Source organism: Salmo salar, chromosome ssa22, assembly GCF_905237065.1.
Source record: "Salmo salar chromosome ssa22, Ssal_v3.1, whole genome shotgun sequence".
Classification (NCBI taxonomy): domain Eukaryota; kingdom Metazoa; phylum Chordata; class Actinopteri; order Salmoniformes; family Salmonidae; genus Salmo; species Salmo salar.
The window spans coordinates 51,750,599-51,764,901 of record NC_059463.1 but is presented as its reverse complement, the minus strand read 5'-3'; the positions used below and the strand labels follow the sequence as shown (position 1 = coordinate 51,764,901).

At 42.9% G+C, this 14,303-nt stretch overlaps 1 protein-coding gene across 1 annotated transcript; it reads left to right on the top strand.

Annotated features, from left to right (window-relative positions):
* Positions 1-649: 649 nt before the first annotated feature.
* cyp24a1 (cytochrome P450, family 24, subfamily A, polypeptide 1) lies at positions 650-13,375 on the top strand. Its single transcript, XM_014168178.2, has 12 exons — positions 650-1,105; positions 1,277-1,467; positions 1,564-1,657; positions 1,758-1,851; positions 2,165-2,256; positions 3,216-3,327; positions 7,225-7,376; positions 8,060-8,226; positions 10,324-10,402; positions 10,524-10,721; positions 12,462-12,573; positions 13,059-13,375. Exons 1-11 carry the CDS (start codon positions 845-847, stop codon positions 12,570-12,572), a joined length of 1,551 nt encoding a protein of 516 aa, XP_014023653.1. The 5' UTR covers positions 650-844; the 3' UTR covers position 12,573; positions 13,059-13,375.
* The last annotated feature ends 928 nt before the right edge of the window (positions 13,376-14,303 follow it).

Sequence of the window (14,303 nt, the reverse complement as noted above, 5' to 3'; positions counted from 1 at the left end):
GTCTATGGAGATTGCATGGCTGTGTGCTCGATTTTATACACATGTCAGCAACGGGTGTGGCTGAAATAGCCAAGTCCACTAATTTGAAGGGGTGTGCACATACTTTTGTGTATATAGTGTATTTTTTATCACTTGTGGAAAAACAGATTGTGCATCCTTGCCAAATAGTACGAATTGCACATCATTGCCAAATAGTATGAGCTGAGGGTATTAAGTAAATATTTGTGCAAATGACAGAACTGTGGTACAGTAGTTGTATTGCCTTTGGTTTTCCAAATTGTGGAAAGTCCGCAGGAGATTGGTGGCAGCTTAATTGGGGAGAACGGGCTTGTGTTAATGACTGAAGTAGGATGAGTGGAATGGTGTCAAATACATTAAACACGTGGTCTCCAGGTCTTTGATGCCATTCCATTTGCTTCCTTTCCGGCCATTATTATGAGCCGTTCTCCCCTCCGCATACTCCCGTGGTGGACTCCACTATGGTTCAAGCGAACCGCTTCACCTTCCGTTCACCTTCAGTTTAGGCCGATATGTTTATTTATAAAGCGGGGGCAAGGGCACTTCCTCGGTCTATCTGGAGTCATGCGATCGTCACAACATTGATCCATAAATGAATGGTGTGGGCTCAACGGCTACACCATGCAGGACTGATCCCTGATTGGTTATGGGTTCGTCCGGAATAAACACTCTCAGAGTATATATATATTCTGGAAGGTGTGACAGTTCCAAGAAACGAGAAGCCTGAGCAGTTCCAAGTTTCCAACAACTTACGCAAATAGATTCATTTGTGTTGAGCGCCAAGTGCCCCAGTACATATCCGCTATTAGCCTATCGCTGCTTGAGAATGAGGGCACAAATCCAAAAGGTACCACAGATAGCCGAATTGTTAAAAAAGAACACGGTTTGGTTGCAGCACTTCAAGCCAACATCTTCAGTGTGCGCCCTGGACCCGAAGGATGCTGCGGTGGTTGAGCCTTGTCGACAAAGTCTTCCCTCGCAAACTCAGAGCATTGATTCGATACCTGGACCCACCAATTGGCCCTTATTTGGCAGTTTGATAGAACTACTCCGCAAAGGAGGGCTGCAAAGACAACATGATGCATTGGTAAATGATAAAACAATTATTATATTTAGGCTATAGGAATAATAAGATTAAGCATTGAAAATAAAATGGCATTTTCGAGAGAAAATATACACATGTTAATTTAGTTTAATAAATAATCAAATCTGTTTTGGGTGAATTAAATGTATTGTGTATGATAATTCTTTCTTTTAGATTGATTACCATAAGAAATTCGGCAAGATTTTCCGGATGAAACTCGGCTCCTTTGAATCGGTCCACATTGGCGCACCTTGCTTGCTGGAAACGCTCTACAGAAAGGAGAGCGTTTACCCGCAGCGTCTGGAGATTAAACCCTGGAAAGCATACCGAGACTTCAGAGACGAGGCATATGGACTTCTTATTCTGTAAGTAGCACTTATCAATATTAATATGATATCAAGCTATTTGCTTAGCAGAAGTATACAGATAAAATAGCTCATATTTTTCCGCATGTTTTTTAGGGAAGGGAAAGACTGGCAGAGGGTGAGAAGCGCATTTCAGCAGAAATTGATGAAACCCACCGAAGTCGCGAAACTTGATGGAAAAATAAATCAGGTTTGTAAGATAATTTCTCTGCGTTAAAACAGCACAGTTCAACGTGAATTTGATCAAATAATGTCTGGTATTTAGTGTAATTCCTGTCTCCAAAATGTAGGTGTTGGCGGATTTCGTTAGTAGAATTGGACAAGTGACTGACAATGGACGATTTGAGGACTTGTACTTCGAATTGAATAAATGGTCGATGGAGAGTACGTATTGAATGATTAGGCTATAAATAAATAACATATTTGTAGCTAGATATCAATTGTTGCTTATATGTAATTCAGATGTATTAAATACATTACATTATTCTAAATATAATTTTATTGTATCAAAAAACACAATTTAGTAAACCTCTTATTAGAATGAATACACAGTATAATTGATTTGTTACTCAGAAATAATTAATTAATTCATAAATTCATTCATAAATTCATAAATGCATAAATCAATTAATGTTGTTAACCAATTAATGTTTTCAAATTGGTATGATTTAATTGTTGATCCTCGTTATGCTTACAGCCATTTGTTTAGTGCTCTATGACAAAAGATTCGGACTTCTGCATGACAACGTCAACGAGGAAGCAATGACCTTTATCATGTCCATAAAAACAGTAAGTGGTTATTGATTTTACACATGGAATTACTATCTGCATAGTGAAAGGTAGACTATTGTGGGCGCAGCTGAAGACTCACGACTTGATAACCTTAGTGATCTTTCTGGAGTGTTGGGAAGTAGTGAACTACATGTAGTTCAACTAAGAATTGAACTCCATTTTGCAGTAGCTTGGTGGTAGTTGAACTACATTATCATTTTGCTTGTGTTTTTAATAGTTAACTACTTTTTTGCCATGTAGCGGTGTAGCTAAGTACTGGAACTACACACTACTGTCTTTGCAAAAATATCATAAAACTTATGTGCAGTAGTCAATAATTTCAGACCTGCCTAATACTCACTTGAAACACTTTTTGTGTGCCTAATTCTCACTTTTTGTCGTTAATAGGAAAAATTACTAAATTAAATTAAATTCTCCTAACAATCTGACTCTAGTGAACTGTTCTTGCAATTTGTCGTCTATGACACTTCAGATGTAGCTTCCTTAACGCCGGATTTTTGTGACACAGCTAGATTTCGCGCTCGCTCTCTGAGCCTATAGAAAGAGCGCAGGTCATTGAGTTCACTTAAATTGAGTGGGCTATAATTACCACAGCGACAGTTACTGAGGTAGCAATAGACTATCTCTCGGCTCGGGGCTGGCTGTAAATTACTGGAGCAAATCAATAATACCACATGCAGGAGACAAAAACATCGTAAAAAAGGTCATAACATTTTTTGTTATAGTAACCATGGCCATGTGCTATACATTACCATTGAAATACTGTAGGAAGACCTTGGAAATGACTGGTTACTTGCAACAATACATTCTTACTGTATGTCTTTATTTGATTGTTACATTTAAAGTATCTCTCTCTCTCTCTCTTTCTCTCTCTCTCTCTCTCTCTCTCTCTCTCTCTCTCTATATATATATATATATATATATATATATATATATATATATATATATCTTTGTAGATGATGAGCACATTTGGCATGATGATGGTCACGCCAGTGAAGCTCCACAAAAAACTGAACACCAAAACGTGGCAGGCCCACACTATGGCATGGGACCGTATATTCAGCACAGGTACAAACATCTCTAACACCTTTTCAATGCCCCTGACTCTCACTCCCCTCCCCATCCCTCTAAAGTAACCTCCCCTCCATGTCCCCTCTGTCCCCCCTGAAACCTCCCCTCCTCGTCCCCTCTGTCCCCCCTGAAACCTCCCCTCCTCGTCCCCTCTCTCCCCCCTGAAACCTCCCCTCCATGTCCCCTCTGTCCCCCCTGAAACCTCCCCTCCATGTCCCCTCTGTCCCCCCTGAAACCTCCCCTCCTCGTCCCCTCTCTCCCCCTGAAACCTCCCCTCCATGTCCCCTCTGTCCCCCTGAAACCTCCCCTCCTCGTCCCCTCTCTCCCCCTGAAACCTCCCCTCCATGTCCCCTCTGTCCCCCCTGAAACCTCCCCTCCATGTCCCCTCTGTCCCCCCTGAAACCTCCCCTCCTCGTCCCCTCTGTCCCCCCTGAAACCTCCCATCCACGTCCCCTCCTCCCCCCTGAAACCTCCCCTCCTCGTCCCCTCTGTCTCCCATGAAACCTCCCCTCCATGTCCCCTCTCTCCCCCCTGAAACCTCCCCTCCACGTCCCCTCTCTCCCCCTGAAACCTCCCCTCCATGTCCCCTCTCTCCCCCTGAAACCTCCCCTCCATGTCCCCTCTGTCCCCCTGAAACCTCCCCTCCACGTCCCCTCTGTCCCCCTGAAACCTCCCCTCCACGTCCCCTCTCTCCCCCCTGAAACCTCCCCTCCATGTCCCCTCTGTCCCCCCTGAAACCTCCCCTCCACGTCCCCTCTCTCCCCCTGAAACCTCCCCTCCATGTCCCCTCTGTCCCCCCTGAAACCTCCCCTCCATGTCCCCTCTGTCCCCCTGAAATCTCCCCTCCATGTCCCCTCTGTCCCCCCTGAAACCTCCCCTCCTCGTCCCCTCTCTCCCCCTGAAACCTCCCCTCCATGTCCCCTCCTCCCCCCTGAAACCTCCCCTCCATGTCCCCTCTGTCCCCCCTGAAAACTCCCCTCCATGTCCCCTCTGTCCCCCCTGAAAACTCCCCTCCATGTCCCCTCTGTCCCCCTGAAACCTCCCGCTCCTCGTCCCCTCTCTCCCCCTGAAACCTCCCCTCCACGTCCCCTCTGTCCCCCTGAAACCTCCCCTCCATGTCCCCTCTCTCCCCCTGAAACCTCCCCTCCACGTCCCCTCTCTGCCCCCTGAAACCTCCCCTCCACGTCCCCTCTGTCCCCCCTGAAACCTCCCCTCCACGTCCCCTCTCTGCCCCCCTGAAACCTCCCCTCCACGTCCCCTCTGTCCCCCCTGAAACCTCCCCTCCACGTCCCCTCTGTCCCCCCTGAAACCTCCCCTCCACGTCCCCTCTCTGCCCCCTGAAACCTCCCCTCCACGTCCCCTCTCTGCCCCCTGAAACCTCCCCTCCACGTCCCCTCTGTCCCCCCTGAAACCTCCCCTCCACGTCCCCTCTGTCCCCCCTGAAACCTCCCCTCCACGTCCCCTCTGTCTCCCCTGAAACCTTCCCTCCACGTCCCCTCTGTCCCCCCTGAAACCTCCCCTCCATGTCCCCTCTGTCCCCCCTGAAACCTCCCCTCCATGTCCCCTCCACGTCCCCTCTGTCCCCCCTGAAACCTCCCCTCCATGTCCCCTCTCTCCTCCCTGAAACCTCCCCTCCATGTCCCCTCTGTCCCCCCTGAAACCTCCCATCCACGTCCCCTCCTCCCCCCTGAAACCTCCCCTCCACGTCCCCTCTCTCCTCCCTGAAACCTCCCCTCCATGTCCCCTCTGTCCCCCCTGAAACCTCCCCTCCATGTCCCCTCTGTCCCCCCTGAAACCTCCCCTCCGTGTCCCAGCTGAAACCTCAATGACCCCTGATCTGGCTCCCAGCCACGTCTAAAACAACCCCATCTTCTTTTCCCCCTTTCTTAAACTCACAACCTCCATTACAACCCCTCAACTCCCGCTCTCACGTCCAGCCACCCTCCCTCTAAAGGAACTTCCTCTCCAAACCTCAAGCCCGCCACATTCACTTTAAACCCCTCCCTAGGCAACCCCCCAATCCCTACACCACAGTGCGTGTTTTGCAGCTCTTTCTCCAGATGACGTATGACCTACAAACTGTTTTGAGCACATTTCCAGTCAGGTGATAGCAGAGAGAGAGATATGAACCGGGTGCCTCTGTGATCAATGCAGTTGGCTCTCCACTTCTTACATGACACAGCCAGAGTGGTAGTAAACCGGATGACCTAAGAGGGAGAAGTCTCCCAAATATTTGTAATAGTGGGAGGGATGGCGGGATGGAGGGGAGGAGGGAGGAGTGGAATGTTGGCTCAGGGCTTTGCTACTGATCGTTTGTTGTGTTGCTTGCTCGGCAGTGGCTTGTAGGCACCTGTCCCCCCTCTCACACACACACACACACACACACACACACACACACACACACACACACACACACACACACACACACACACACACACACACACACACACACAGACATACTCACTGGCGTAGCACAACATCCGAGGCAGGGGGCCAATGAGCTTCGGGGGTTCCCCCCCTCCCCCGGGTTGGTCCCCCCCGGAAGTTGGGCCCCCCAGATAGCCATGAATGATATAATGTTCTTAATTACAGTAAATTAGCTTTAAAAATGCAACATTTTCTCTCAGTCTCATGGCAAAATGGGAAGGAAATTAGCTCAGGTATTCTTGAAAGTTGGGACCATCCTTGTTTCGGCAGGGAAACTTTCTTTTTATAGTAAAAAAAAAAAGATTTAGTTGCATTATTTGAGCTTTTGCATTTACAGGAATTTTATAAGTGAAAATATTTGTTTGGGAATTTTCTAAATACTTTCAATTTTATTAATTTCCATGTCGGCTCTATGCCTTGAAATGCCCTTGTCCGGAGCAAAGGATTCAAATTTCAAACACTTCCAAAAAGTATTTAAAATAAAAATAAATGGCAATAATGGTTATTAACTGAAACGTTATCTAATGTAGTTTCTTGCAATAGCCTTCTGTGACTTTAAAGAAAATTTCTATCAAAACTGTAATTCCTAAAAAATTTGTCCAGAGATTTGGTGAACTCTGTCAGATTTGTCGAAAATCCTAAATGAATCAGGAATAAGCAGGGACAGCTGTACCATAAGGACCCTTTCTTCATGTCCTCATTACATGTAGTGTAACAAGACGCTCATGGTCTGGAAAGTTCTCTACTTTTGATAGATTTAAACAAACAATATCGAAATTGCCATGGTCACAACAATAAACTGCCAACTCTATCTGCCTGATAGAATATGAATTTTAGTTCAAATATGTTAAATGTAATTCGTTTTTAGAGTTATAAAGCAACTGAGGAAGAACTTAATTGCTATTTTGTATACCACTTGAATGAAGATTTTTTTGTTGTTGTCGACTCCGTAAAACATCATTAATAATTTACCATATTTTAGAAATGTTTGTATTGAACTTGTATTTTTAGAGGCAAAAATATGTCTGTTTTGAGTATCTGTTGTCAACTCGTTCAGTGGCTTGTCAACTCTGTCACTGATGGCTAACCCCCTTAAGATCGATATTCAGAAAAAAATATTTGAATCACTTTTCTGCAACATATGCTTAAACAATTGTATGTTGCGCTTGTGGCCAAGTTCAGGAGATGAAAGGTGTTTGAGGGCTTTTGAAAGAAGCGATAGGGAGTGGAAGTGAGTGAGGTCATTTTATGGCATGTTTACTATAGACTTCATCTCTTTAGATGTTTACAATTATCATTGTTTTCTGACTGGTTGCAGCTTTCCTCAAATGGAATCCATGTTTTGGGGAATGAAGTTGACCATTAGAATGGCTTTAAAAATGGAAAATATGTGAAGTAATTGTTACCTTATACTGTATATATCCATCAGTTTATTAGTTCCTGTTTGTCTCTTCCTGTTGTCTCTAGCCAAAGTCTACATAGACAAGAAGATAAAGCGCCACACAGAGGCAACGGGGCCCAGTGACGACTTTCTGTGTGACATCTACCGCCACAGTCACCTGTCCAAGAAGGAGCTGTACGCCGCCATCACAGAGCTCCAGATTGGAGGAGTGGAGACGGTAAGGATCAATTGACAAATGTAACAGAGATGGTTCGATGAACCACGCTAGCATGTTGAGTATCCTTGCTAATAATTTAGCGTCACAACATTGAAGTGTGATAGGGCCTCCAGTTTTCTAGGTGAACTGCGATGACTAACGTGGCTTGAGACCTGACGACTTGCTTTATGCCTAGGCATTAGCTTTAGCGGGCTAACAGTCTTGAGACTCGGTTTTGAATCTCGGTCCATCAAACAAGGATAGGGCCAGATTTATCATTCACTTGCACCAGTGCCTATTTCACTATTCTATTTTCAGAACAATAAGAAGGGAAAACATGATACCCAATCCTTTATTTTTGTTGACTTTTCTCCTTACTTCATTCCTTACTTTGACCTTTTTGCATTCCACATTTTAAGTGGTATTCCCTCCCTGTGAGAGAAGAAACCAACTGACCTTTCAACAGTGATTTGGTCTGCAGTCCGGATATGAACGAAATGGCCCTGAGGATCCCCTCACATTCCGCTGCTCCATTAACTGTAGGACCCCTCTATGGAATGCAGTTCATAGTATCTCTCTGAATGAGTCTGACACTCTCTCTCTCTCTCTCTCTCTCTCTCTCTCTCTCTCTGCCTCTCTCGCTCTCTCTTTCTCTCTCTTGCTTTCTCTGTCTCTCTCTCTCTCTCTGTTGATGTTCTTTCCAGACTGCCAACAGCTTGCTGTGGGCTATTTTCAACCTCTCCCGTAACCCATGCGCTCAGGGGAAGCTGCTCCAGGAAATTAGAGAGGTTCTTCCTGCCAATCAGACTCCCAGCGCTGAGCACCTCCAGAGAATGCCCTACCTCAAGGCCTGCCTCAAGGAGTCCATGAGGTACAGTAAGACATTCCACTGATGCAAAAAGTCACAGACTGTACTGTATGTCACTCAAACACAAGTGCAAAACACATTAAGTAGGCTAGCTATAGGCTATCGGTACTCCTCAGATCTTAATCTGAAATAGCCATACTGTTGCAGATACTGACGGAGTACACGCATACATTTTTCTCAACTCCAAATCAATGGAGTAGTTGCATAATGTCGAACCACCCATGCCCTCGGTAATTCAAAAACAACTGTGAATACTGGGTGACTATTCACTCCAGTTTATAGTGAGATAACTAGGTATGAATACTGGGTGACTATTCACTCCAGTTTACAGTGAGATAACTAGGTATGAATACTGGGTGACTATTCACTCCAGTTTACAGTGAGATAACTAGGTATGAATACTGGGTGACTATTCACTCCAGTTTACAGTGAGATAACTAGGTATGAATACTGGGTGACTATTCACTCCAGTTTACAGTGAGATAACTAGGTATGAATACTGGGTGACTATTCACTCCAGTTTATAGTGAGATAACTAGGTATGAATACTGGGTGACTATTCACTCCAGTTTATAGTGAGATAACTAGGTATGAATACTGGGTGACTATTCACTCCAGTTTATAGTGAGATAACTAGGTATGAATACTGGGTGACTATTCACTCCAGTTTATAGTGAGATAACTAGGTATGAATACTGGGTGACTATTCACTCCAGTTTATAGTGAGATAACTAGGTATGAATACTGGGTGACTATTCACTCCAGTTTATAGTGAGATAACTAGGTATGAATACTGGGTGACTATTCACTCCAGTTTATAGTGAGATAACTAGGTATGAATACTGGGTGACTATTCACTCCAGTTTATAGTGAGATAACTAGGTATGAATACTGGGTGACTATTCACTCCAGTTTATAGTGAGATAACTAGGTATGAATACTGGGTGACTATTCACTCCAGTTTATAGTGAGATAACTAGGTATGAATACTGGGTGACTATTCACTCCAGTTTACAGTGAGATAACTAGGTATGAATACTGGGTGACTATTCACTCCAGTTTATAGTGAGATAACTAGGTATGAATACTGGGTGACTATTCACTCAAGTTTATAATGAGATAACTAGGTATGAATACTGGGTGACTATTCACTCCAGTTTATAGTGAGATAACTAGGTATGAATACTGGGTGACTATTCACTCCAGTTTATAGTGAGATAACTAGGTATGAATACTGGGTGACTATTCACTCCAGTTTACAGTGAGATAACTAGGTATGAATACTGGGTGACTATTCACTCCAGTTTATAGTGAGATAACTAGGTATGAATACTGGGTGACTATTCACTCAAGTTTATAATGAGATAACTAGGTATGAATACTGGGTGACTATTCACTCCAGTTTATAGTGAGATAACTAGGTATGAATACTGGGTGACTATTCACTCCAGTTTATAGTGAGATAACTAGGTATGAATGCTGGGTGACTATTCACTCCAGTTTACAGTGAGATAACTAGGTATGAATGCTGGGTGACTATTCACTCCAGTTTACAGTGAGATAACTAGGTATGAATACTGGGTGACTATTCACTCCAGTTTACAGTGAGATAACTAGGTATGAATACTGGGTGACTATTCACTCCAGTTTATAGTGAGATAACTAGGTATGAATACTGGGTGACTATTCACTCCAGTTTATAGTGAGATAACTAGGTATGAATACTGGGTGACTATTCACTCCAGTTTATAGTGAGATAACTAGGTATAACGACTGGATGACCATTCACTCCAGCTTATAGCAACAACAGTAGGGTCACGTTGTTGTTCTTAAATACCTTAGTACTACTACATCGATAATAACACCAAGTCTCGTGATGATGTTACAGGAGTTTGAAACGTAACAAGTGTTTTGAGAGTTTAATGCGTAAACGCACGCAGAGAATGCTTACAACGTTTGACAGGGGATTAGTTCTATTTCCTTTCAACTTTCCGTTTGAAATGGTTTAAGTATGTTTAACTGATCCTAAAGAGCTTACATGTATATGCATCCCCCTGCTTCAAGGCTATATTCCCAAGCACTGTTTTCAAATTCCTGCAGGTTATCGCCATCAGTTCCCTTCACGAGTCGGACCTTAGACAAAGACACTGTGTTGGGGGATTACTCCATTCCCAAGGGGGTAAGTGGATTACTTCGAATTCCCTCATTTAAGAGCACATGTTCGGTTGACTACGGTCTCGGATTAATTAACATGTACATTTGATTGATGTCTAATCAAGATTTTTGTTTTTCATTTGCAGACAGTGTTGATGATCAACAGCCATGCTCTCGGTGCCAATGAGGAGTACTTTGAGCACAGTAGCCTATTTAAGCCAGAGCGTTGGTTAAGAGAAAGCAGACCCATCAACCCCTTTGCCCATGTGCCGTTTGGCATTGGGAAGAGGATGTGCATCGGGCGGCGTCTGGCAGAGCTACAGCTGCAGTTGGCACTCTGCTGGGTAAGAACAACCTCCTGTATCCCCAAAATGACCGCCAAGTTGCCAACATTGTAATATCACTGCAGGTAGTGCTGAAAAAAGTGAATATTACTCTCTCTTCTTGAATAAGGTTTAAATATACAGTGCATTCGGAAAGTATTCCAACCCCTTGACTTTTTCCACATTTTGTTACTTTACAGCCTTATTCTAAAATGGAGTAAATAAAACATTTTCCTCATCAATCTACACACAATACCCCATAATCACAAAGCAAAAACAGGTGTGTTTAGACATTTTCACAAATGTATTAAAAAGAAAAAAAGAAATACCTTATCTACATAGTTATTCAGACCCTTTGCTATGAGACTCGAAATTGAGCTCAGGTGCAACCTGTTTCCATTGACAATTCTTGAGATGTTTCTACAACTTGGAGTCCACCTGTGGTCAATTAAATTGATTGGATAAGATTTGGAAAGGCACACACCTGCCTATTTAGGGTCCCACAGTTGACAGTGCATGTCAGAGCAAAAAACAAGCGTTGAGGGCGAAGGAATTGTCCGTAGAGCTGCAAGACAGGATTGTGTAGAGGTACCACAGTGCCCTCCATCATTCTTCAATCACTCTTCTTAGAGGTGGCCGCCAGGCCAAACTGAGCCATCGGTGGAGAAGGGCCTTGGTCAGCATGGTGACCAAGAACCCGATGGTCACTATGACAGAGCTCCAGAGTTCCTCTGGAATTTCCTTCCCTGCAGCACTCCACCAATCAGGCCTTTATGGTAGAGTGGCCAGACGGAAGCCACTCCTCAGTAAAAGGCAGATGACAGCCTGCTTGGAGTTTTCCAAAAGGCACCTAAAGGATGCAGACCATGAGAAACAAGATTCTCAGTTCTGATGAAACCAAGATTGAACTCTTTGGCCTGAATGCCAAGCGTCACGTCTGGAGGAAACCTGGCACCATCCCTACGGTGAAGCATGGTGGTGGCAGTATCATGCTGTGGGGATGTTTTTCAGCGGCAGGGACTGGGAGACTAGTCAGGATCAAGGGAAAGATGAACGGACCTTAGACTGGGGTGAAGGTTCACCTTCCAACAGGACAACGACCCTAAGCACACAACCAAGACAACGCAGGAGTGGCTTCGGGACAAGTCTCTGTATGTCCTTGTGTGGCCCAGCCAGAGCACAGACTTGAACCCAATCGAACATCGCTGTAGAGACCTGAAAATAGCTGTGCAGCGACGCTCCCCATCCAACCTGACAGAGCTTGAGAGGATCTGCAGAGAAGAATGGGAGAAATTCCCCAAATATAGCTGTGCCAAGCTTGTAGCGTGATACCCAAGAAGACTCGATGCTGTAATCGCTGCCAAAGGTGCTTCAACAAAGTACTGAGTAAAGGGTCTGAATACTTATGTAAATGTGATAGTTTTTAAAATATATTTTTGCTAAATTTGCTAAATTTTCTAAAAACCTGTTTTTGCTTTGTCATTATGGGGTATTGTGTGTAGATTGATGAGGGAATAAACAGTTTAATCCATTTGAGAATAAGGCTGTAACGTAACAGTAAGTGGAAAAAGTCAATGGGTCTGAATACTTTCCGAATACACTGCATATAAGTTGTTCCAAGAAGACGTTGTCCTACAATAGTTTCAAATTTGAAAAATATTTTTATTTCACCATGTGACTCTTACCTCATTTGATACTGATGTTCCTTTTACATGCCCTTCGTTATCTAATGATTGTTCTTTCTTCCCCTCTTTCTATAAGGTGGTCAGAGATTATGAAGTTGTGGCGACAGATTGTGAACCAGTTGATGCTATCCATTCCGGGTTGCTAGTTCCCAACCGTGAGCTCCCTGTGACTTTCATCAGACGATGAGGTAAGAATAAAACTCACTCTTGGATATACCTCAAAATCATCCATAGACTAACACTTAAATCATTGTTATGTCTACCTGTTATTCATTGTAATGTCTACCTGTTATTCATTGTAATGTCTTGTTATTCATTGTAATGTCTTGTTATTCATTGTAATGTCTTGTTATTCATTGTTATGTCTACCTGTTAGTCATTGTTATGTCTACCTGTTATTCATTGTTATGTCTACCTGTTAGTCATTGTAATGTCTACCTGTTATTCAATGTAAATAAAGAAAAACCCTCGAATGAGTAGGTGTGTCCAAACTTTTGACTGGTACTGTATATATAACAAATCTCAAATGTATATAACACATAAATACAGCATATAAAATAATGTATGGGGGAAACTACAAAAAAGTTACATTAAACTCGCAAACAGTTAGGAAACATATCAGCACGTGTTTAAATATTACATTTGATTCCATATGTTATTTTTTCCTGAACAGATCAAATACAGACCATTTGGACTTCACAACAGGGAGGTGATAGTTCTGGGCCTGAACGTCCCGAGAGACTCCACGTATTGCTGCTCTGTAAATAAGAACTATATCAGATATAAATATATATTTATGTAATCCTGTCCAATATACCTCAAACTAACATAAATATATTTAAACTATTAAATATGACAGTTAGTCTACGTGTTGATCACTATGTCACTTGTGCTATACTGCCCACTAATCTTAAACAACTATTATGTCAAATATATTAATGAACTGATGACTTTTGTATACGTTGTGATCTTATGGTAAATTATATACATGTAAAAAGTCTACTTGTGTTTATTTTTCATTGTGTAAAAGTGCAATTATAGTGTCAACATGATGTAGGCCTACATGGCACATTGTAGTTCTTAGAGAGAATATATTCATACCATTTTGTATATATTTAATCCACTTTCTGTTTTTGTTGCAGAAATGTTCATGTTTGAAATTGAAATGACTTTGCAGAGTATGATTTAAGATGAATACAACTGTATCATCGCTCCAGACAAAAGCTAAGGACCTAATAATGTCTGACTTTGGTATATCATCATATTTGTGTGTGAAAATGTCATGGAATACACCATATGGTAATCTTACTGGCTCTTGTGCTCAGCTCAGGGCTGCTATTCAGTCACACCAGCATCAGATATATCAACTATTCACACAGCGTAGTGCAGCTGTAGTCTGACCACCAAACATGTAATAGAGATTATATCTCAGCATACACTGCCCCCCGCTGCCATTCAGGTATGTGGTAGAGTTGTTTTTAATATTACAAGTAGCGGTTTATTATAATTTCGTACGTTTATCTCACTGTAAATGTTTGGTTTTACTTATCTGGTATTAATACCAGAAATGCATATTCTGCTGAAAAATGGTAATATTGTTAATTTCTGCTTTGGGAATTGAGTGTATTTCAGGTAGTATACAATAGCATTTGCATGTACCTTATTGACATAACGTCTTTTAAAAAAAGGGGAGAGAGAGTTAGAGGAATACACATATGAAAGTGAAGGTATTGTTCCAGACCTGCTGGAACCCTGACCTATTCACCGGACGTGCTACCTGTCCCAGACCTGCTGTTTTCAACTCTCTAGAGACAGCAGGAGCGGTAGAGATACTCTCAATGATCGGCTATGAAAAAGCCAACTGACACTTACTCTTGTGTTACTGACTTGTTGCACCCTCGACAACTACTATGATTAT

Excerpts from the sequence above, each read along its gene's own strand:
- cyp24a1 (XM_014168178.2), top strand. The coding sequence starts at position 845 with ATGAGGGCACAAATCCAAAAGGTACCACAGATAGCCGAATTGTTAAAA. Across the intron at positions 10,403-10,523 it reads ATTACTCCATTCCCAAGGGG|ACAGTGTTGATGATCAACAG; the intron begins GTAAGTGGATTA and ends TTTCATTTGCAG. Across the intron at positions 10,722-12,461 it reads TGCAGTTGGCACTCTGCTGG|GTGGTCAGAGATTATGAAGT; the intron begins GTAAGAACAACC and ends TCTTTCTATAAG.